Below are 24013 nucleotides of genomic sequence, written 5' to 3' on the forward strand. Positions count from 1 at the left end.
ATTCTGGTTGCATTTCAGGTTCAAGTTTAGTCTTCAGTTCCTGTTCAGGAGGACTTCGTGTTCAAGTTTTTCAATGAATTCTTCAAGAGTTGAGACGAATTTGTGTTACAGTGAGCTGCTGCATTCCTCTCCTCTCTGTTTTACGGGGCTGGATTGAGACTTAAATTCTGCCGGCGCTCCCTCCCGCTTCGTGCGGCAGTAGGGCAGTTTTGTACCCCTCCCGCTTCGGTGGTGTTAGGGTCAGTCAGCTCCTCCCGCGGTTGCGGTTGCAGGATAAGCCAGATCCCCCCGCATCGGCGGGTGTGGTGTCCCTCCCCCGCTCCGCGGGGATGAGCTGGACAGATTCCCCTCCCCCACTTGTGTGGGGATGAGCTGGGTTAATTCCCGTCCCCCGTTTCGGCGGTGGTGAGCTGGGCAGAGTGTCCCTTCGTGGGTGTAATTCTCTAAGTGCTGAGTCCTGCGGATGGAGCTTGGATATCGACATACTGAGGAGTTTCCGGCAGCACATGACCACATATAGGGAGGCAAAAGGATTGCTCTGTATCTCCACCTGCTGGTAGATGGACACAACCCACCAGTCTATGGATTGATCAGCTATGATTAATGGAAAGAAAATTATCAGGTATGATACATAATTTTACCTTTCTTTGTTTTGCAGATGCTGAACTAGTATGTGAGAGGACCCTGAAGTACTTCCTGGGCATTGCAGGAAGGAAGTGGGTGGTTAGCTATCAGTGTAAGCTCAATGTGAACTTGTAAGCTACATCTGTTTCTAATTTTCAGGATAAAACGTTTAGCTGCAGAAATTGTGAACCTAGAGGGGGAGGTATTTTCTGTAGACTGCCAGTTGTAGAATTTGTTAAATATATTTTTTCCATAAGTACGGAATACAGAGTCATTTTTTGAATAAGGCCCTTTGATTCCCAAATGAAATATTAAACATAGAAACATGGAAAATGACATGATCATATGGCATTTCCACTCTTTTTTTTTTAAACTGTTTATTTGTAATTTTATTGAAATATAATGCAGTTGAATAACACAACATCTGAACCAACCACAGCTTAGGTTCACAATAATAAGCATAAAAAATACCATTAGATAACTGACATTAATCGCAACAGGCCCATTCACCCCCTTCCTCCCCCCCCCCCCCCAATCTATATCTATGATTTTTGCGGAGTAGGTTCGGGGTGAGATGACCATAAAACATATGGGTCCCAAATGCGGTGATAGGCTAATATACTACCTGTATGTAATGCTGTAAGTTTAGACATCATAGTAACATAGTAGATGACGGCAGAAAAAGACCTGCACGGTCCATCCAGTCTGCCCAAGAAGATAAATTCATATGTGCTACTTTTTTTATTTGTACTGTCCTCTTCAGTGCACAGACCCTATAAGTCTGGCCAGCCCTATCCCCGCCTCCCAACCACCAACCCCGCCTCCCAACCACCAGCTCTGGCACAGACCATATAAGTCTGCCCAGCACTATCCCTGCCACCCACCACCGGATCTGGCACAGATCGTATAAGTCTGCCCAGTACTATCCCTGCCACCCACCACCGGATCTGGCACAGACCGTATAAGTCTGCCCAGCGCTATCCCTGCCACCCATCACCAGCTCTGGCACAGACCATATAAGTCTGCCCAGTACTATCCCTGCCACCCACCACCAGCTCTGGCACAGACCGTATAAGTCTGCCCAGCACTATCCCTTCCACCCACCACCGGATCTGGCACAGACCGTATAAGTCTGCCCAGCACTATCCCTTCCACCCACCACCGGATCTGGCACAGACCGTATAAGTCTGCCCAGCACTATCCCTGCCACCCACCACCGGCTCTGGCACAGACCGTATAAGTCTGCCCAGCACTATCCCCGCCTCCCAACCACCAACCCCGCCTCCCAACCACCAGCTCTGGCACAGACCGTATAAGTCTGCCCAGCACTATCCCTGCCACCCACCACCGGCTCTGGCACAGACCGTATAAGTCTGCCCAGCACTATCCCCGCTGCCCAACCACCAGCCCCGGCACAGACCGTATATGTCTGCCCACACTAGCCCCGCCTCCCAACCACCAGCTCTGCCACCCATTCTAGGCTAAGCTGAGGATCCCTTCCTTCTGCACAGGATTCCTTTATGTTTATCCCACGCATGTTTGAATTCCGTTACCGTTTTCATCTCCACCACCTCCCGCGGGAGGGCATTCCAAGCATCCACCACCCTCTCTGTGAAAAAATACTTCCTGACATTCTTCTTGAATTATATCCATCTTCTTCAGATGGATATAATCCAGTTTTCATAATATCACAGATATGTCAGATAAAGAATGTTGTTTCCATGCTGCCGCCACTGCTAATTTACTGGCCACAAACACTCGCCTAACCAATCGGTGAGTGTTCAAGTTCACACCCTGCGGTTTAACATGCAAGAGACAGTGTTCCATTTTCTTGGTATAACTGATTTCGGTCAAACTAAACACAAATTTCGGCATGTCCACTCTGCCCATCCATACTGTCAAATGTCCCTTCTCTCTCTCTTAGGAATCCTATGTTCTTTCTTGAATTCAGATATTGTCATTATCCCCACCTCCACCAGGATGCATGCACTATCCTTTCTGCAAAGAAGTACTTCCTTAGGTTACTCCTGAGTCTCTCTCCTTTCACCTTCAACCTATGCCCTCTCGTTCCTTTCAGTTGAAAAAGAGTGTTCCTGTGTATATGTGCCATGGAGGTAGTTAAACATCTTTATAGTCTCCCATCTCCCGCCTTTCTTCCAGAACAACAGAGGGGGAGATACAATAGGATAAGATGAATATAAAATCCAAGAAAACACCTGGGGTCTCAGGAAGGAAGGAAGGAGTTATTTTGACCATTTCCCCTTTTGAAGATGGTTATCAATAGAAATCAAACAAAATAAAACATGGAAAAGAAAATAAGATGATACCTTTTTTATTGGTCATAACTTAATACATTTCTTGATTAGCTTTCGAAGGTTGCCCTTCTTCGTCAGATCGGAAATAAGCAAATGTGCTAGCTGACAGTGTATATAAGTGAAAACATTCAAGCATTACTATGACAGTCTGACAGGGTGGGAGGATGGGGGTGGGTCGGAGGTATGCATGGGGACATCAAAGCATATCATTGATATTCTAACAGGATGGATGTGGATAGGTGAGGGGTGGGGTGATCAACAGAGACAGAATGATTGAATATTTTAACACCCAACAGAAAGGACTTAACAAGGATCTGGGGTTCCTAGCCCATTATAAACCATAAAGCTGTATGTCTCTGTTGATCACCCTCCCCTCACCTATCCACACCCATCCTGTTAGAATATCAATGATATGCTTTGATGTCCCCATGCATACTTCCTACCCACCCCCATCCTCCCACCCTGTCAGACTGTCATAGTAATGCTTGAATGTTATCACTTATATCAGGGGCGTATCTGCGTGGGGCCTCAGGGGCCTGGGCCCCCGCAGATTTTGCCCTGGACCCCCCTACCGCCATCAACCCTCCCCCGCTGCCGTTCTTACTTTTGCTGGCGGGGGACCCCAACCCCCGCCAGCCGAGGTCTGCTTCCACCTGCCGCTGCCTTCAAAACTTCTTCTTCAGCCGGCGGGGGACCCCAAACCCCCGTCAGCCGCCCCGCGCTGTTTAAAATTCATCTTCGGCCTCCGTGGCCGTGCTGCTGGGATAGGCGGCGCTGTTGAAATCCACTTCGGAGTCTGACGTCGTTGTACGTTGTACGTGCTGCGACGTCAGACTCCGAAGTGGATTTCAACAGCGCCGCCTATCCCAGCAGCACGGCCACGGAGGCCGAAGATGAATTTTAAACAGCGCGGGGCGGCTGGCGGGGGTTTGGGGTCCCCCGCCGGCTGAAGAAGAAGGTTTGAAGGCAGCGGCAGGTGGAAGCAGACCTCGGCTGGCGGGGGTTGGGGTCCCCCGCCAGCAAAAGTAAGAACGGCAGCGGGGGAGGGTTGGCGGCGGGAGGGGGGTGGAGAGACTAAGTTATTGGTGGCGGTGGGGGCGCGGCGGCGGCGGGGGGGGCGCTAAAATGTGCCCCCTCCCTCTGGCTCTGGCCCCCCCTACCGCCGGAGTCCAGATACGCCCCTGACTTATATACACTGTCAGCTAGCACATTTGCTTATTTCCGATCTGACGAAGAAGGGCAACCTTCGAAAGCTAATCAAGAAATGTATTAAGTTATGTCCAATAAAAAAGGTGGTATCTTATTTTCTTTTCCATGTTTTATTTTGTTTGATTTCTATTGATAACCTTAAGAGTGGACTAACACGGCTACCACACTTCCCTTTTGAAGATAAAATTTTTCTCTGTGCGAATATCAAATTTTCAAAAGGAACCTAAGCTCATACTTCTATTTTGTATCTTCTTTGAAATGTTGCACTGAATGTATGAATGAAAGCTGCATCTGTCATTTAATCTGACCTGTATGTTCCAGGGATTGTGCAGTGCTTTAAAGAAGGGAAGATACTCAATGAGGTACGTATAATTTGGGGGTAAATAGGATGTATACCTGGTGTACTTTACTACTGCTTTGCTGGTGATCACATATAATTGCTTTAGGAGCTGAGAACTTTTAGCCCAGAAATTCACTTATAGGCTGTTCGATACAAACCGGGGGGTAATTGGAGTTATCTTTCAGTGCCTACTGATCTGGAAATACTGTAGCCTCGAGGAAACGCTGTTATTACTTTATTTTTGTTTTGTATGTTTTTATAAATGCTTCAGAAGTAATTTTCTTTATACTTTTATTATCATATCTGTACTGTTCTGTGTTGAGATGCATAATTGTGAGAGAGAACTGAGTCTCCTGCATTATCTTCCAGTCCGACTTTGAAGTGAGGGGTGACGTAATCAATGGACGACAACACAGAGGCCCTAGGAAGGCCAGACAAGCTACTGACAGAACGGTACATACTGCTTCTTTGTGTCTGTGTGTATACTAAGCCTCTGTTGAAACCATGCCCAAGAACCCAGGAGCTTAGTAGGCGGCTCCTCTAGAAAGGGTCTTTCCGTTCCAGCATTTGTTTCTGTTAGTCGATAGCTCAGGTTTAAGTTAGCGTGTGAGGTGAGCCTCCAGCTGCCTTTTTTTAAAGACTAGGTGGAACCCAATGTGATGGGTGGATTTTGGTCATGAATTTCATTGAATTTTTGAGTTTTGTTGAGGTAGATTTTCCATGTCTCATTTCTGGAAAAATTGCAAAGCTGCTTCACCAAAATGTAAAAAAATTCAGGCTGGATGGATGGCTTAGTGGCAGTGGGACTTTATTATGGGGAGGACCTGGGTTCAGCTCCCTGCTCCAGGGCTGGGAAGGCTGTAGAGATGGTGTTCATAACTCCTGGATATGAAATAAGGCAAAATATCCCTAGGTTAGTGGTCTTGGCTAATTTTTAAATCAGGGCTGAAGGAGAGCCAACAAATATCTTCCCATGCAGGGCCATGACATTGGTGCGCAGTGGTCAATGACGACATCCCCATCAATCTGGATCTCTCTCAAATGCACGCCCCCCACCCCCACCCTTACCTAGACTTATGCCACCCTCCCCACTAGATCCAACATTTCTCTCTCCTTCCTTGGTTCCTCCCCCCCCCCCCCCCCCCCCCCCACTGGACTCCCCAAACTTCCTTCCCACCTCTAAAGGGAAGAACATTGCTCCTGCTTCTGGTGCCAACATCTTTCAAAATGGTGCTTCTGGACCTCCAAGAGGTCTGTTCTGACACACCACTAGGGGTCAGTCTGCTAAATAAGGTACTACTTAGGGGTCAGGCGCACCACTGGGAGTTAAGTACCATCATTTTTTTTTGTTACATTTGTACGCCGCGATTTCCCACTCATGGCAGGCTCAATGCGGCTTATATATTGTATACAGGTACTTATTTGTACCCGGGGCAATGGATGGTTAAGTGACTTGCCCAGAGTCACAAGGAGCTGCCTGTGCCTGCAGTGGGAATCGAACCCAGTTCCCCAGGACCAAAGTCCACCACCCTAACCACTAGGCCACTCCTCCATTCCGTTGCTTATGCCTTTTAGAGGCAGTTGAGGAGTTGGGTTTGGATGAGTATGGGGGGGAGGGGAGGGGCAGGATCAGGCTGCTGTAGAGGTACCTAGGGGCTGCCTGGCTCTTGGGCCTTGCATTCAAGAACACTGACCTATGTCACCGAGATTTTAGTCTCAGTTCCAGTTGAGCTGAAACCACAAAGCAACAATATAATTTGTAGCAATAGAAAATTGGAGGACTTTCCAAAATGTTATAGTGTAAATGGGATATATATTTGAGGTTTGTTTTTTTCCTCCCCCTCTTTTGGATCTGGAAGTGTCTTCTGCTGCTTTAGGTTTCTAGTTGCATTCAAACTCTGTCATGAGCCTGCATTTGGAATTGCCCAGAATATATCCCCTGTTTTCATAACCCACTCACCTAGCTCAGCCGCTAGTGACAATTCTAGGCCAGAAACCATAGACTATGATTCTCTCCAGAACTTGGTATGCAGGTGCCCTAATTTTCAGCCAGTAGATGGCACCGTTGGGTGATAACTGCGGCTCTCTTGCCCTTGAGGGCTAGGAACCTTGTTTCTGCACATCTCCATTTTTTTTTGTTACATTTGTACCCCGCACTTTCCCACTCATGGCAGGCTCAATGCGGCTTACATATTATATACAGGTACTTATTTGTACCTGGGGCAATGGAGGGTTAAGTGACTTGCCCAGAGTCACAAGGAGCTGCCTGTGCCTGAAGTGGGAATTGAACTCAGTTCCTCAGTTCCCCAGGACCAAAGTCCACCACCCTAACCACTAGGCCACTCCTTCAGGGAGCAGAATCATGGACTGGGAATTAAACCCAGGTTAAGTAAACACTTACCTAACAGTTGACTGTATGTCTTCTTAAGAACTTGATATTAAAGTAATGAAAACTGATTTTCATTTTAGAGAAATGATGTGTCTGTACATTGTTTTTCAACTTTAATGAACATCTTGATGGGTATGTCATCAAGTTTCTAATTTTTAAAACGGATTGAAGACTGACCTTATAAACTAGTCTTCAGTATGATTTAAAGCCATTTTAAATAATGAGCCTTAAAAATATTATTGTACAAATATGGCACCTATTAGTATAATCCAATATTATTTTTCAGGGGCATTAGGAATGTGAGTAATCCCTGGGGCGTAGTCTGCTGCTGGAGAGCTTTAATATCTTTTATCTGTCTCTTAATAGTTCTCATTACAATGGTTGAAGATGCATTCAGAACTCACTTTAGGGGTAAATCTGCCAAAGCATTGAGCTCCTATTACAAATGGCTTAGGTGCTGAGTCTAACTATAATGTATTGACCAAAATTGGTCAAGTGTCATGATTAAATCGTTCTGTTAATATTTGTTTGTTACAAAAAAATAACTACATCAGATTAGATCTGTTAGACATTTATTTCACCCGGCGGCACTAGAAACACTTGTCCGTGCCTTTGTCATAAGTAATTTGGACTATTGTAATACTCTTTACCAGATATTCATCGTCTTCAGCTTATACAAAACTTGGCAATTAACCTTATTAGGAATGCTGTATGTAACACCGTTACTGTGAGAGGCATATTGATTGCCTCTTATGTATCGCATTTCTTTCAAAATCCTTCTCCTCGTCTATAAGATCTTGCATGCTCAGCATCCTCTTTTCATAGCTCAGTTGTTGTGACTTTATTCTCCACAATGATCACTGCATTCCAGTCAACAGCACCTTCTTGACATCCCTACTTTCAGTCAAAAAAAATCTTGAGAGCATTGGAAAGAGGATTTTCAGTATTAGTGGCCCCCTACCTCTGGAACGTTCTACCTTCACCTCTGAAGTTGCAGGAGTCCCTATCGGCATTTAAAGCCAAACTGAAAACCTTCCTATTTGTGAAAACATTTACCTAGGTCTCCACTTGCAGGAATGGAGCTTGAGGTATGAAGGCCACAGAGAGGCCTGGAGGGCATTTGTGGCCCTATTCTACTGCCCCCTCTCTCTCCTTTCCTATCCTAATGGAATTCTGTTTCCCTTCTCAATTTCTTGTTTGTGTTTTTTCTCTCTTTCTTTTTTTTATGCAATTACAGATGTGAACTACTCAGATAAATTTTGATGGACGATATATCAAATAATAAACTTGAACTACCGTATTTTTCGGACTATAAGACGCACCGGACCATAAGACGCACCTAGGTTTTAGAGGAGGGAAATAGGAAAAAAAGAAATTTGGACTATAAGACGCACTTTTTCCCTCCTCTAAAACCTAGGTGCTCCGGTGCGTCTTGTCCGAATCCCTCCCTCCATGTTCGGGATCGCCCTCCCTAGGGTTACCTTCCCTCCCCTCGGCCCTGTCACCACCTCTCCCCTTACGCAATCTTCCCTGGTGGTCTAGTGACGTCGGGGCAGGAAAGAGCCCCCTCTTTCCTGCCCAGCGCGCTGCTGTGCTGTCTGTGCGCTGTATGCTGTCTGTGACGGTCTCGGCGAGATTCAAAATGGCCTCCGAGAATTGAAGTGGCCTCGCGAGACTTCAATTCTCGGTGGCCATTTTGAATCTCGCCGAGACCGTCACAGGCAGCATACAGGAGGATGCAGAGCAGCGCGCTGGGCAGGAAAGAGGGGGCTCTTTCCTGCCCCGACGTCACTAGACCACCAGGGAAGATCGCGTGAGGAAGGGGAGAGGTGGTGACAGGGCCGGGGGGAGGTAACCCTAGGGAGGGCGATCCCGAACTCGGTGGGAGGGCGGGCGGCCTGCTAAATCTCTACCTTCGGACTATAAGACGCACCCCCCATTTTCCTCCCAAATTTGGGGGGAAAAAGTGCGTCTTATAGTCCGAAAAATACGGTATCAACATTCTCTAGTGTTACCTAGGGGGGGAAATAATGATCAAGTCATTTTACCACAATTTGAGTTACTTTAGCATAGGGTCCCATTGCATAAAATGAGATGCTGTGCTAAAATAGCCTGACTTAACAGTAGCCCAAGTTCCTCAGCAACCCTCCAGGCCAGTCAAGACGCTTGGGTTATGCACATCTACCAGCAGAGGGAGACTGAGAACACTTAACCTTAAACTCTGTACATATAACCTGTGCAGAAACCCAACCAGCCGATGTTTTCTCACCAGAAGGTAGATCTGCAGTCTGACCGGCCTGGTAGGCCCTTGGGGGTCCTTAGTGTTCCGATTGTTTCTGTGTGGTAAAGGTAACCCTGTACTTGGGATCCCTAAGTGCTTCTGGGGTGTGGGTCCGGTGGGGCCCATTTTCCCCTTGGGAAATATTTGAAAATATGTGGAAAATTTCAGAATTAAGAAAGCATGTAGAGCAGCTGTAAGACTGGAAAAATAAATCTGTGGAAGCAAAATGGGTGGTGGTGACAGCATGAACTGGTAACTGGAAAAGACCAGTTGAAGATCACACATTTCAGCACCTTTGTTCAGTTTTCTCCTGTTAACACATTTTTAAAGTCTAAATTGTATATAAATAAAAGATAAGAATGAAATCCTACAGTTGGGTAGTTGAGCTCAGTGTGGACATGCCACAAGTTAAGGTTTTAAAGTTGGGGCAGCTGGTCCACTATCAAGTGCTGCATAGTGCTGTGTGGGGGAGCTGGGTTTGATTCCCAGTTCTGGCCCCTCTTCCCTGAGCCAACTGCAGCTGGGATTGCTCCGGAGGCAGCGCTTAACAGCTACATGTGGGGGGTGGGGATGGAGGAAGAGAGGGAAATTTTAGCTATCCCACAAGACTGATAGCTAGTGATCAAACTTCAGGTAGTCTAGTTGGTTTTGGAGGAACTGCAGCTTGTGGTCCATGGCCTTGAGCTGCTGTGTGATTCCCGAATTGGGAAGAGGATATAAAATGGGGGGAAACTTTGGGTCATTGCAAACAAAGGATTGTAGCCCAACAGAGGCCAGAACTGAATTGACTTGGAAGCCCAAAGGAATGAGAGGAAACTTCTGGATTGAAAAATAAATAAATGTAATTGGATTTTTCACCTGCCTTTCCCAATAGGGCTGAAGGGGGCTTAAAGCAAATTCAGATGCAAAAGGTACTTGCCCCAAAGAGGGAATGGAAGTAGATGGAAATGTGCAGCAAGTACACATATAAGCCAGGCCAGTTTTAAAGTGGACAGTACATGTCCTTTTAAAATGACAGGAAATGTGTGCACACATCGACACAAATCTCCCAGCCTATTTTATACACTCGGGCACATATTTTATAAAGTGTGCACCTAATTCCAAACTGTGCCTCAGATCTCCCCAGGAACATCACCTCATAAGCTGGACAAACTTATGCATACATACGTTTACACGCATATCTACCCTAAGCAGTTTTATGAGCACTAATTTCTGTGAAGAAAACGCTGTTTCCAATGCAGCAATGCCTTATAAACTTACTCTCCTCAAAGTGACTTTCACAAGGAGCGTGTGTGTGTGGGGGGGGGGGGGGGGGGGGGGGGGGGAGGTTAGATTTGAATCCTGGTTGTTATAACTAAACCATTCCCAGGGATGAAGGTAAAAGGAAGGTCTCAGTCATTCAATAAGAGTATCACAGAATGAATTGTTTTATTTCGGCAGCAGCAGCAGGATGATCCTTTCTCTTCTGTGTTGGATATGGGTCATACACTGTAACGGACCTTAAAATACTGTTACAGAGAGCAGCAACTTAGGGGCGGGCTGTTAGCAGCGGGGCCATAGCCGTATTCATGCAGCTTGTCTGCATAGGTTTCAGATGATTTTCAGAAGTTGGTAAGTATTCTGTCATTATTACAGTATCTGCAGACCCTGCAGTGTAGGATGTGTCAGGTCCTAATTCAGTGTTAAATTAACCAGCTAGCTTGGCAGGAAATGCTGCGTTCACTGTTCAGTGGTAGGATTTTCAGCTTGGGTAATAAGGCATTAGAATCTGCTTGCTAATGGAAGGCCACCTGCACCTAGAGTGTAATTTAGAGCAATTCATTTACATAAATTATTACTTTAATCAGTACACTGTTTTTGTTTCATGATTGGCCTCCTACATTCCTCTGTAAACACTTATTTTATTTGGGTTTTTTGTTTGTTTGTTTTTTCCTCTAGCTATTTATGGATTTTGAAATCTGTTGTTCTGGACCATTCACAGATATGTCCATAAGTGAGTAACGTCAAGAGCTGAGATACACCGACAGCTAAGCTTTTTAAAAAGGGTGACTATGAATTTGAGTATGCTGACCTCTCATACTTTAGCAGTTGCATGGTACTACTGTATGCTGTCTTATGTAATGTCTGATAGAGGGTGTTTGAATTTTGGTGTGGGCGCTGAAACTGGCCTCAAGTTCGTGTTCAGCCTTGTTGCTGTTTTGGCTGAAAATGCCAGTGCATTTTCATCTGGAACCAAAACTTTATACCTGGTCCCTTAGCTCTCCACCACCCCCCCCCCCCCCCCCCCCCCCCACCAGCACCACCACCACCGCTCACAGAATTGGGTCACTCCTGCCTTTGCTGGCTACAATCTCAAAATAGCTTCCACAATCTCCAGCAGCAGCCTCTTGAGACTGTCACTAGAGATCACAGCAGCCATTTTGGCAGTGGAGAAGACATGGGCAGGAGTGACTGTGGATTTCTCCTTCCCCAACTACCCACTAGACCTCCAGGGGATGGACAGCCTAGGGAGAGTGGGAAAGGCTGGTTCTGTGCATGGTGAGGAGAGATTGGAGGCTCATTGTGTGTGGGGGGGAGGGAAGGGAGTAGGTGGGGGCTCATTCTCTACAGGAGCGGTGCCCTAGCAACCAGTTTAAATTTTGGCTCCGGCTGAAATCAAACAACAAATTTTATTTATTTATTTGTTACATTTGTATCCCACATTTTCCTACCTATTTGCAGGCTCAATGTGGCTTACATAGTACCGTAGAGGCGTTCGCCATCTCCGGTAGAGAGACAGTTACAAGGAGTTGTTGTGGTCGATTAAGGTCCATGTGTTGTAGACACATTAGGAATCGTAGAGAGGAAGAGTTATGCAGAGTCTGTAACAAGCTTTGGTTTCGTTGTGTTGCAGGGTTTAGGTATTTAAGTTGGGTCGATAGGGTATGCCTTTTTGAACAGGTTGCTTTTTGGTGATTTCTGGAAGTTTAGGTGATGGTACGTTGTTTTCACTTCTTTTGGTAATGCGTTCCACAGTTGTGTGCTTATGTAGGAGAAGCTGGATGCATAAGTTGATTTGTTTTTGAGTCCTTTGCAGCTTGGGTAGTGGAGATTTAGGTATGTTCGTGTTGTTCCTTTTATCTCGCTGAACCTCACGCCTGGAATAGACTTCCCGAGCCTGTATGTCTAGCCCCGTCTTTGGCCGTTTTCAAGTCCAGGCTAAAAGCCCACCTCTTTAACGCTGCTTTTGACTCCTAGCCACTACTCACTTGCCCTGTACCCTTTTATCCCCACCTCTTTAATTCCCTTACCTCTAGTTGTTCTGTTTGTTTGCCTGTCCTATTTAGATTGTGAGCTCTTTGAGCAGGGACTGTCTTTTCATGTATGGTGTACAGCGCTGCGTATGCCTTGTAGCGCTATAGAAGTGATAAGTAGTAGTAGTAGTTCCGATTGTGTTTCTGGTTGGTAGGTCTATGAGGTCTGTCATGTAGCTCGGGGCTTCGCCGTAGATAATTTTATGGACCAGGATGCAGATTTTGACAGCAATACATTCTTTGATTGGTAGCCAGTGTAGTTTTTCTCAGAGGGATTTAGCGCTTTCGAATCACGTTTTTCCAATATAAGCCTGGCTGCTGTGTTTTGAGCGGTCTGAAGTTTCTTTATGAGTTGTTGTTTGCATCCCACATAAATTCCATTGCAGTAGTCTGTATGGCTTAGTACCATTGATTGTATCAGGCTGCAAAATGTTTCCCTCAGGAAGAATGGTTTCACGCGTTTGAGTTTCCACATTGAGTGGAACATTTTCTTAGTTGTGGAGTTAACTTGGCTCTCAAGTGTAAGGTTACGGTCGATAGAAACACCAAGGATTTTCAGGCTGTCTGAGATAGGGAGGTTATAGTCTGGGGTGTTTATACTTGTGGGTTTGTACATATTGTTTCGGGATGAGATGATGAGACAGTGTGTTTTATCTGTGTTGAGTTTTAATTGAAATGCATTTATCCATGAGTTCATGATGTTTAGGCTGAGCTTGATTTCATTGGTGATTTCTGTCAGATCGTGTTTGTAAGGTATGTATATTGTGACGTCGTCTACATAGATGAATGGGTTGAGGCCTTGGTTGGATAAGGATTTGGCTAGTGGGGTCATCATTAGGTTAAAGAGGATTGGTGATAGTGGTGATCCTTGAGGTACTCCGCAGTCGGCTTTCCACGGTGATGATATACTTGAATTTGATTTCACTTGGTATGTTCTAGTGGTTAGGAAGCCCTTGATCCAACTAGGTATGTTGCCACCAATTCCGAAGTAATCTAGGAGTCTTAGTAGTATATTATGATTTACTGTGTCGAATGCGCTAGACATGTTGAATTGGAGGAGAAGTATGCTTTTACCTGTTGCTATTTCCTGCTTGAATTTGGCCAGGAGACAGTTTCGGTGCTATGGAGGGGGCGAAATCCTGATTGTGATTCATGTAAGATTAAGAATTTGTTTATGTAATCACGGAGTTGTTTGGTTACCATGCTTTCCATCATTTTGACTCTAGTGGGATAGATGCTACTGGGGGTAATTGGTAAGTTCACTTGTCTTTTTCTTGGTGTCTTTTGGAATTGGGGTGAGTAGGATGTTGCCATTTTCTTTAGGGAAGAGACCTTGTTGGAGCAAGTAGTTTAGGTGGGATGTGAGGTCTGTTATGAAGCGACCATGGGCGGATTTTATTAGGTAGCTGGGGCACGTATCCAATTCGCAGTGTGTGTTGGAGAACTTTTTGATCGCATGGGTAACTGTTTTGGTGTTATGGGGGGCGAAGTTTGTCCAGATTCGGTCCGCTGGGTATTCTCCAGGGGTTGGGTCCTGACCGTTGATGAAGTTTTCGATATCAGTGTTATCAAGAGGGTGTGTATTGCGTAGTTTTACAATTTTTTTATTGAAATAGCAAGTTTGTCTGCAGATGGGATGTCTGAGGTGGTTGTAGTGGCCAGGGTGGTGTCTAGTAGTTTGTTTACGAGTTGGTATAATTTCTTCGTGTCTTTGTAGTCTGGTCCTATTTTGGTTCTGTAGTATGACCTTTTGGCCTGTCTTATTGCGTATTTGTATTATCTTTGTATCTGTTTCCAAGCATTGAGCGTGTGTTCATCTTTTATTTTTTTCCATGCTCTTTCGAGTTTTCTGGATTGTGTTTTCAGTTTTTTCAGTTCGTCGTTGAACCAAGGTATCGAGATGTGTCTACTTGATGTTCTTGTTTGTAGGGGTGCTATTTTGTCTAGTATGCTTTTGCATCTTTTGTCCCAGTTAGTGAGGTAATATATAGAGTCCGTTTGTGTTTTCCATTCACTATTGTATATTTGTTGCCAGAATGTTTTCGAGTCTATTTGGCCTCTTGTGCTGTAGGTTGCGTGTTCTTGTGTACGGTGTGAGACTTTCTTCCGCCACTTTATGGATAGGTTTAGTTTGTAATGGTCAGTCCATGGTGTTTCTGTCCATTTAGTGTCAGTTATTATTAGGTTTTGGTCTGTGGACAGTTTGTATGAGAAGAGGTCGTGTGTGCCCTTTGACGTGGGTTGCTTGCATGTGTGGCCATTTTAGATCCCATAATTGGGGGAATTCTTTGCATTCTCGTGTGTTGGCAGAATTTGAGTCTTCTAGGTGAAGGTTGATGTCTCCTAGTATTAATATGTTTGAGTTGGTTACGCAAGTGTTAGAGATGAAGTCCATAAAGGTTGACTGGTTTTTGATCCAGTTACCTGGTGGTCTGTAGAACAAGATACAATTCAGGTGGTCAAGCAGGGATTTGTTGTGGATTCTGATTGAGGCAATTTCAAGTTGGGTTGTTATGGACTCGGCGGTGATTTTGGTTATAAAGTGGGATCGATAGATTAGTGCTATGCCTCTGCCTCTTTTCCTTTCTGGTCCAATGAGTGATTTTGTATCCTGGAGGGATAGTTCGAGGATTATGGGGTCCTTTTGATCATGGATCCAGGTTTCATTGATGAAGATTCGGTTTCATCTGGTCACCCTGTAATGTCTGAATGTGAGTTCGGTGCTGATTCTTTAGACTGGTTGGGAGTATTGTGCAGGCAGTTCCTCAATAGTTGTTTTGGTGATTTGGAGAAATAATTTTTACTGAGTTGTTCATGGTAACCTGAGCATGAAACTCTAATTTTAGTGACCCTAGTTTGAGTAAGATTGAGGGAGAGCATTCTGGGTGGAAACATTAGGTGGCACTGTGTGAGGGTTTAGAGTGCCTAAGAGCTAAGCCCTTCAGTTTGATTGTGGTTATCAGGGGCAAGAACCCAGAAGATGGATAGATAGCTACAAGGTGCCATGCTTCTAGTTTCAGATGCTCAGATAGGCCGATGGTTGTTTTTGTTAATCTCTGCCTTAATGTTGCCTAGTGGAGGGAGAGTTACATCGTATCACCATTGACATCCCCAAAATCGATAGCAGGATGTTAGCTACTCCCTGGGAACATGCATTCTGGCCAGCAGGAATTTGTTTTCCATATTGACGTTTCAATAATGTTAATGTGGCAAGACAGGCTAGCTGCAACCATGAGCATATGCACCTGTGTGCTGCTGTTTACACTATGTTGTTCCATACACTGTCATTGCCATAGCTAATGAAGTTAATAAGCCATAATTACAACAATTTAAGCACACACCGGGTTCTAATTTTAAATCCTCTGCCATGTGCCTCAGTTTAACATAGTGTAATTGAACAGCAGGAATGTTGCTGTTGTCTAGTCTTCGAAAGATGAGGTATAAGAGGAGGGCTCAGCACCTCAGCAGCAGTGGCCTGGTGCGTGCCCCTGAAATACTGTAGCACTCTGCTTTGTCCCTTACGTAGCAGAAAGATACTTGATAAATCTACATTTTAATGCATAGCTGCCACTTTTGAAAGCAAGGCCCTTCTGGCTAGGTTGTGAGCATTCTGCTCCTGGAAAGCCATAGGTTTTTGTTTTTTGAGAGGTGTGTGAGCGGGTTATTGCTCCTGAACTCTTGATTCAGGTGTAAAAAGCACAGTACTGTTCTTTTTACCACCCTGTTCCTTTTCTCCAGAGCATTTGGAGTGGATGGTGGAGCTGTGTGGTGCATCAGTGGTAAAAGAGCCTCACCTATTTACACAGAAACCGGTAAGTAAGGGCACAGCTGCTGGAAAGTCACGCATTACCTATGATGGCAAATGTTCCACTTGTATGCTTTCAGCAATTTTATTCTCGTAATATAACATTATTCTTTAAGGCCTTGTACACATTGTGGTGAGGACTGGAGAGGCTGAAGCCTTGCTTTCAAATAGGAACAAATTTCTTTTGCTCTCATCCTTATGTAGCATCGGTCTCTAAACACTAATTCTACAGAATGTACTGTTCAGTCCCTGAATGGTTTTCCCATTAGACAGATGGTACATTTTTATCTGCAGGCTGCAAAGCAGATTAGAAGGGGTGGGAAGTTACATGGTACTACTTTTAAAATGAACAGGAAGAAATATTTTTTCACTCAATGAATAGTTAAGTTCTGGAACTTGTCAGCAATTTATTTATTTATTGGGATTTATTAATCACCTTTATGAAGCGATTCAGCTAAGGCAGTTTACAGCAGGTACAATTTAACATAAATCTTACAATTTTGTTAACAGCATAACAATAGTAAAATAACCAAGAATTAACATAAATACAACAAGAGGTAAACTTGAAAACAGTAAACTGAAACCTAATAATAGAACTACTGTGAAACAGTATCAAAAATATACACATTTAAGTACTGGAATTCAAATACCAGAGATATAATGTTAGCATAATAGTAATGAATGACGCATTGGAACATTCAACTAACATAGATATGATGGTAGAGATTTTGCACAATACAGCTTACCATATAGCTGAAGTCCAAGAGCAGATATATGATGAGAACAAGATAGTGTATCTGGGTTTTGAAAAGATTTGGGTAAGTTCCTGGAGGAAAAGTCCATAGTCTGATATTGAGACAGACATAGAGAAAACCACAGTTATTCTGGGATAAGAAGCATTAATCTTGCTACTGTCTGGGATTGTGTCAGGTACTTGTGACTTGGTTTGGCCACTGTTGGAAGCAGGATACTGGGCTAATGGACCATTGGTCTGACCCAGTATAGCTATTCTTATGTGTTTATGGGGAAGACCTCAGAGGTAGGTCATATTAAGCTTGATCTCTGGACAAAAAAAAGTGTGAAGACTTCTTCAGAATACCAATTGGGGTGTTCTATTGTCTCTGTTTCTTAGTCTTACTCTTAAGTCTGTTTCCCTTTTGTTTCTGAATCATTTGAGTCTGCCAGTGTAATTATGGATGTTTTCCTACATTAGGGTCTATCTCTGATGGTCTCCAATTTACTTAGATTCACAGCAGTAAAAATGTCCAGCGGGGGATTTTTAGGGATGTTACTTTTTTTTTTTTTTGCATTGGGGGGAGAAATTTAAACAAGCAAAAATCATATCTTGGACACTTTTTCTTTAACAATCATTTAAAAAAATTGTTTAAGGAAGCCCTGTTTTTTCTCTGCTTAATAGAGCATTTCAGATTTGCTGAGCAGTATGTTAAGTGAGCTGCAGCAGTGTCTGCGAATGGATCTAGCTGACAAAGTAATCCTCTGCATGTTTGAAAGCAAATAAGTAGGGAAGGAACCCAGAATACTGAAAAGCACGACAGCAGCAAATTTACCAAGGAAGATTGCCCAGCCTGGCACAAATCCAGATTTGAGTTTGTACTGCCCAGACTATCAAAATATGGCAAAAATTCCCTTATTCAGCAGTCTGACTCCACACGGTGCGCCTTCAGGATGCACTATGTGGGGCAGGTGTTGCCATTTTCCAAGATGGCGGTGCATAGGTAGGAGCGAGTAGGTATTGCTCCTGCCTCTTCTTGAAGGTACACTGGAGGGGCCCAGAAGGGGATTAGCTACAGCGTAGTGGTGAAAACTAGAATGGGCAGCTGCCTCGATTTCCCCCACCGTCTCTTCTTTGCTGCCCTTGTCTTCTCTCCATTCCATCCTCTCTAATTTCTCTGTACTACCTATTTTTATAGTTTCATTTCCTTTCTTGTCAGTTTTGTAAACATAGAGCCATATAACAAGAAACGAATAAAATAGACAGATATAAACATAGACACCGGTGCTTTTATGTTTGTGGAATGGGGGTCAGGGGGAACAAGTAGACACTAGACCTATTTGTTTTCGGGGATTGGGGGGTATTGGGGGGGGGGGGGGGGGGAAGGGGTGGAGGCGACTTTGTGAGTGTGCATTGCTTGCTTGTTTTTTCTAATAATAGATTTAATGTTCCTGGCTATACTTTCTTTAAAGGTAGCATTCATTCACTCCTTTTTTTTTTTTTTTTTTTTTTAAGAATTTTCTGGACCATCAGAATAGTGAGCAGCAGCCATGCAGTAAAAACTGCTTTTTCATACCCATTTCAGTCCTTAGGTTCTTTTTCTAAGTGTACATTTTCCCTTTATTTTTATACTATTAATTTATGTTTGAGGAATGGAAATATACAAGCAAATTTTGAGCACTGCATTAGATAATGGACCACTACCCCGAGGAATGTGTCGAAACACTAGCTGTGTTGGCATTGGGTCCAATATTTGAAGATAAGTAAATGAATAAATTAATAGTATATAAATGAAGAGAAAATGCAATTTTAGAAAAAAGACCGATGAGGATGAAAGCGATATGAAAAAGCAGTTTTTACTGCATGGCAGCTACTCGCTATTCTGATGGTCCCAAAAAATTATAATAAATAAGAGTGAATGCTACTTTTAGAGAAAGTATAGCGGGGATCATTATATCTACTGGGCTTTTTTTTCTGAGAGCATACACATTTTAAGGTGACAGTAATTTGCATGCTCATTGATCACTGGTAATTTTGTGGTAGAAGCCACATGCTCGGGCATCAGCGTGCAGCTCGACTGCTTCACCACTATCCCCCCTCCCCTCCAAACTAAAGGGCCCAGGGTACTTCTCTTAATCATCAGATAAGCAGAACAGACTGGAGGTTTGTGAGAGAAATTTTTGTCTTTTAAATCTTGTCTCTTCTGTTGAACTTTGCAGACCCTCACTAAACTGATAGTTGTACAGCCTGATGCTGCTCCAGAAGACCGAGATTATAAAGGTGAGAGAGAATTCCAGAATGCCTTTTCTGATCAGCTTCTCCTAAGGGTTTTTATATTAAAGAAGGAGCAGTGGAGGTTGGGGGCCCTAGCGGGAAGAGAGAATCCATTTTTAGTGGGGTGTCGGGAGGATGTCTAAGCTTTCAGATAATCTTATATTTAGGAACCTGTCTACCAGTCTCAACAGTCTGCCCATTTCCTAGCTCTGTTGCTAGGGCCCTTTATCATCACATGATATGGTCTGATATAAGAGCAAAAGTGGAGTGCAGACACACAAAACTCAAAGTACTGGATTTCAGACTTGATGGTTTTGGTAAAATGGGGGAATACCTGAAGAAGGAGGTGACTGCATAGGAGAAGTGGAAGAGCAGTGGTCCAAGCTGAGAGCTGCTATAAATATGGCAACAGATCTTTATATAAAGAAAGTAAACAAAAAAACAAGAGAAACAGGAAGCCGATATGGTTCTCCAGACAAGTGGCTGAAAAAATAAGGGCATAAGAGGATGTGTTCAAGAAATACAGAAGAACACAACAAGAGGATCACGGAAAAGATACCTGGATTAAATTCAAAGAAGCAAAGAGGGAAATACGGCTAGTGAAAGCGCAGGCGGAAGAAAAAAATGGCTAAAGATGTTAAGGGAGGTAACAAGATCTTTTTCAGATATATTGAGGAAAGGAGAAAAGCTAGGAATGGAGTTTTAAGACTGAAAGATGCTGAGAACAGCTATGTGGACAGTGATGAGGATAAAGCGAACATTTTAAACAAATACTTCTCTTCGATGTTCATGGAAGAAAATCCTGGAGAAGGACCGCGGTCAGCTGCCAAAGGTATATCTGGGAATGGAGTGGATATTGCACCATTCACAGAAGAAAATGTTTATAAACAGCTTAAAAATCTGAAAGTAGACAAAGCTATGAGGCCGGATGGGATACATCTCAGTATTCTGAGGGAGCTCAGAGAAATCCTGTTAGGACTGCTTAAGGATTTATTTATGTTTCAACTTTTTTATTGTATTATCGTAATAACAGACCATTATACAACACCAAAATGAGTATATATACATCGCAGTCAACTAAATATATCATCAACAATATTTTTTGTAATAATTTTTCCCCCCCCATGTTCCCCTTTCTCCCCCCCCCCTCCCTTCCCCATTCCTCCCCTCCAACAAGCTGATATATTATTGTGATATTATTGACAAAAGAAAAGGAGTAACATCGTTTACACAATAAAGTATAATAGTATCAACCTCCATTGTCTTATGTGTTTTCATTTGTTATCCTCCAGTTTCAGCTATATAATATAACCAATATCACATCTTGATCATAAGATCCCCCTCCCCCCCATTAACCTATAAATGAGTCTTCTGTTATCACAATTGACACCCAAAAATATTACAGTGTTAAGAATTCGACTTCTCCCTCTGTGAGTCATCCCATCCAGATAACACCCCCAGATTTTTAGAAAGCGCTCTTTACGCTTGTATGTCCCTTTTGCCTCTCTCGCTTCCCAAGTAAACAATTGGTGTACCTGGTTCCGCCAATGCCAGAAGGTCGGAGGGTGTGCAGAGGTCCAGTGCTGCATTATGCATTTTTTGGCAATGAGACATGTTTTGCGGCATAGCACCATTTTGTCTTTGTTTAACCTGGGAAATGTGTTAAGGATTTATTTAATAGATTTTTAGAAATGGGAACGGTTCCGCAGAATTGGAGACAAGCTGAAGTGGTCCCTCTTCACAAAAGCAGGGACAGTGAAGAAGTGGGAAACTATAGGCCGGTAAACCTCACGTCTGTGGTAGGAAAAATAATGGAGTCACTGCTGAAGGAAGAGTAAACTTTCTAGAATCCAACGGGTTGCATGATCTGAGGCAACATGGCTTTTACTTGGCTTTACCAAAGGAAAACCCTGCCATACGAATCTGATTTCTTTGACTTGGTGACCAAAGAACTGGATAAAGGTGACTAGTGGAGTGCCTCAGGGGTCAGTACTGGGGCTGATTCTGATTAATTTATTTGTAAGAGCCGTCTGGCAGTTAAAATTTAATCCAAAACTCAAAAATCCTGGGTTTTCAAAATCTCTGGTTTCTTAATTCTTGAAAATCATATGGTTAAAAAGAAACCTTCCAAGTAATTTTCATATAATTTAATTATATGAAAATTACTTGGAAGGTTTCTTTTTAACCATATGATTTTCAAAGTTAAAATTTAATGCCAAGAAGTGCAGAGTGATGCACTTGGGGTGCAGAAATCCAAAAGAGATGTACCAGACAGGGGAGATAGTGATAAGCACAGCTCAGGAGAGGGACCTTGGATTGATGGTGTCTGATGATCTCAAGGTGACAAAACAATGTGGCGAGGTAGTTATGGCCAGAAGGATGCTAGACTGCATAGAGAGGCGTATAACCAGCAGAAGAAAGATGATATTGATGCCCCCCCATAGGATGCTAGGAATTATTAGGAAAGGGATGGTGAATAAGACCGAAAATACGATAATGCATCTGTATCGCTCCATGGTGCGACCTCACCTTGAGTATTGCATTCAGTTCTGGTCGCCATATCTAAAAAAATATATATAATGGAATTAGAAAAGGTTCAAAGAAGGGCGACTAAAATGATAAGGGGATGTAACTCCTCATATGAGGAAAGGCTAAAGAGTTTAGGGCTCTTCAGCTTGGAAAAGAGACAGATGAGGGGAGATATGATTGAGGTCTACAAAATCCTGAGTGGTGTAGAAGTAAATCGATTTTTTTTTTTACTCATTCCAAAAGTACAAAGACTAGTGGACACTCAAGGAAGCTACATGGAAATACTTTTAAAACAAATGGAAATATTTTTTCACTTAACGAATAGTTAAGCTCTGGAACGCTTCTAACCCATTAAAAACCATAAAGTTGCTAAATAGATATTTTTGTTCTGTTTTCACTGAAGAAAATCCTGGAGAAGGACCGCGATGGACTGGCAAAAGTACACCTGAGAATGGAATGGATATAGCACCATTCACGGAAGAGAGTGTGTATCAACAACTTGGAAAGCTAAAGGTGGACAAAGCCATGGGACTGGACGGGATCCACCCCAGAATATTGAGGGAGCTCAGAGAGGTCCTGGCAGGTCCTCTTAAAGATTTGTTTAATAAATCCTTGGAGACGGGAGAGGTTCCGAGGGACTGGAGAACGGCGGAGGTGGTACCTCTTCACAAAAGTGGTGATAGAGAAGAAGCTGGAAACTACAGGCCGGTAAGCCTCACTTCGGTTATTGAAAAAGTAATGGAAGCCATGCTGAAGGAAAGGATAGTGAATTTCCTAGAAGCCAACAAGCTGCAAGATCCAAGACAACATGGTTTTACCAGAGGGAAATTGTGCCAAACGAATCTCATTGAATTCTTTGATTGGGTAACTGGAGAACTGAATCATCGACGTGCTATAGACGTAATCTACTTAGATTTTAGCAAAGCTTTTGACACGGTTCCTCACAGGAGGCTCTTAAATAAACTAGATGGGCTGAAGATAGGTCCCAAAGTAGTGAACTGGATTAGGAACTGGTTGACGGACAGACGACAGAGGGTGGTGGTAAATGGAGTTCGCTCGGAGGAGGGAAAGGTGAGTAGTGGAGTGCCTCAGGGATCGGTGCTGGGGCCGATTCTGTTCAATATATTTGTGAGTGACATTGCCGAAGGGTTAGAAGGTAAAGTTTGCCTATTTGCGGATGATACTAAGATTTGCAACAGAGTGGACACCCGGGAGGGAGTGGAAAGCATGAAAAAGGATCTGAGGAAGCTATAAGAATGGTCTAAGGTTTGGCAATTAAAATTCATTGTGAAGAAATGCAAATTGATGCATTCAGGGAGTAGAAACCCACGAGAGACTTATGTGTTAGGCGGTGAGAGTCTGATAGGTACTGAGGGGGAGAGGGATCTTGGGGTGATAGTATCTGAGGATCTGAAGGCGACGAAACAGTGTGACAAGGCGGTGGCCGTAGCGAGGAGGTTGCTAGGCTGTATAGAGAGAGGTGTGATCAGCAGAAGAAAGGAAGTGTTGATGCCCCTGTACAAGTCGTTGGTGAGGCCCCACCTGGAGTATTGTGTTCAGTTTTGGAGGCCGTACCTTGCGAAGGATGTTAAAAAAATGGAAGCGGTGCAAAGAAAAGCTACGAGGATGGTATGGGATTTGCGTTACAAGACGTATGAACAAAGACTTGCTGACCTGAACATGTATACCCTGGAGGAAAGGAGGAACAGGGGTGATATGATACAGACGTTCAAATACTTGAAAGGTATTAATCCGCAAAAAAAATCTTTTCCGGAGATGGGAAGGCGGTAGAACGAGAGGACATGAAATGAGATTGAAGGGGGGCAGACTCAAAAAAGATGTCAGGAAGTATTTTTTCACGGAGAGGGTGGTGGATGCTTGGAATGCCCTCCCGCGGGAGGTGGTGGAGATGAAAACGGTAACGGAATTCAAACATGCGTGGGATATGCATAAAGGAATCCTGTGCAGTAGGTGTCGCGTCTCTCGCGCTTGCCGCGCTCTCGAGGACCTTGGCATACCTTCAGGCTTCTTCCCCGGAAGCGCGGGGTTTGTGAGTCCTTTAGGCAAAATCACCTTCCAGGTAGAGAGGAGATAAGACTGGACCGGAACTCCGGACTGGAGTTCTACACCGGAACACTCGGAACTGGAACGCACCGGACGGGTGCGCACTGGAGTGGGGCCCACTGGACTGGACACACTGGAGTGGCCCCACTGGACTGAA

At 44.0% G+C, this 24013-nt stretch overlaps 1 protein-coding gene across 2 annotated transcripts in view; it reads left to right on the top strand.

The window, feature by feature from the left end:
- The window catches only part of BRCA1 (BRCA1 DNA repair associated), a 265462-nt gene that overhangs the window by 236326 nt on the left and 5123 nt on the right, over positions 1-24013 (top strand). The window contains exons 17-22 of one of the 2 annotated variants that reach the window (XM_030221125.1): positions 659-736; positions 4470-4510; positions 4858-4941; positions 11097-11151; positions 16190-16263; positions 19209-19269. In XM_030221125.1, coding sequence (XP_030076985.1) covers positions 659-736; positions 4470-4510; positions 4858-4941; positions 11097-11151; positions 16190-16263; positions 19209-19269 — 393 coding nt within the window. Of the gene's footprint in view, positions 1-658; positions 737-4469; positions 4511-4857; positions 4942-11096; positions 11152-16189; positions 16264-19208; positions 19270-24013 lie in introns of those variants that run through there. The other variant, XR_003943997.1, reaches the window with a different exon arrangement.

The sequence above is a fragment of the Microcaecilia unicolor genome, chromosome 12, assembly GCF_901765095.1.
Source record: "Microcaecilia unicolor chromosome 12, aMicUni1.1, whole genome shotgun sequence".
Taxonomy (NCBI): Eukaryota; Metazoa; Chordata; class Amphibia; order Gymnophiona; family Siphonopidae; genus Microcaecilia; species Microcaecilia unicolor.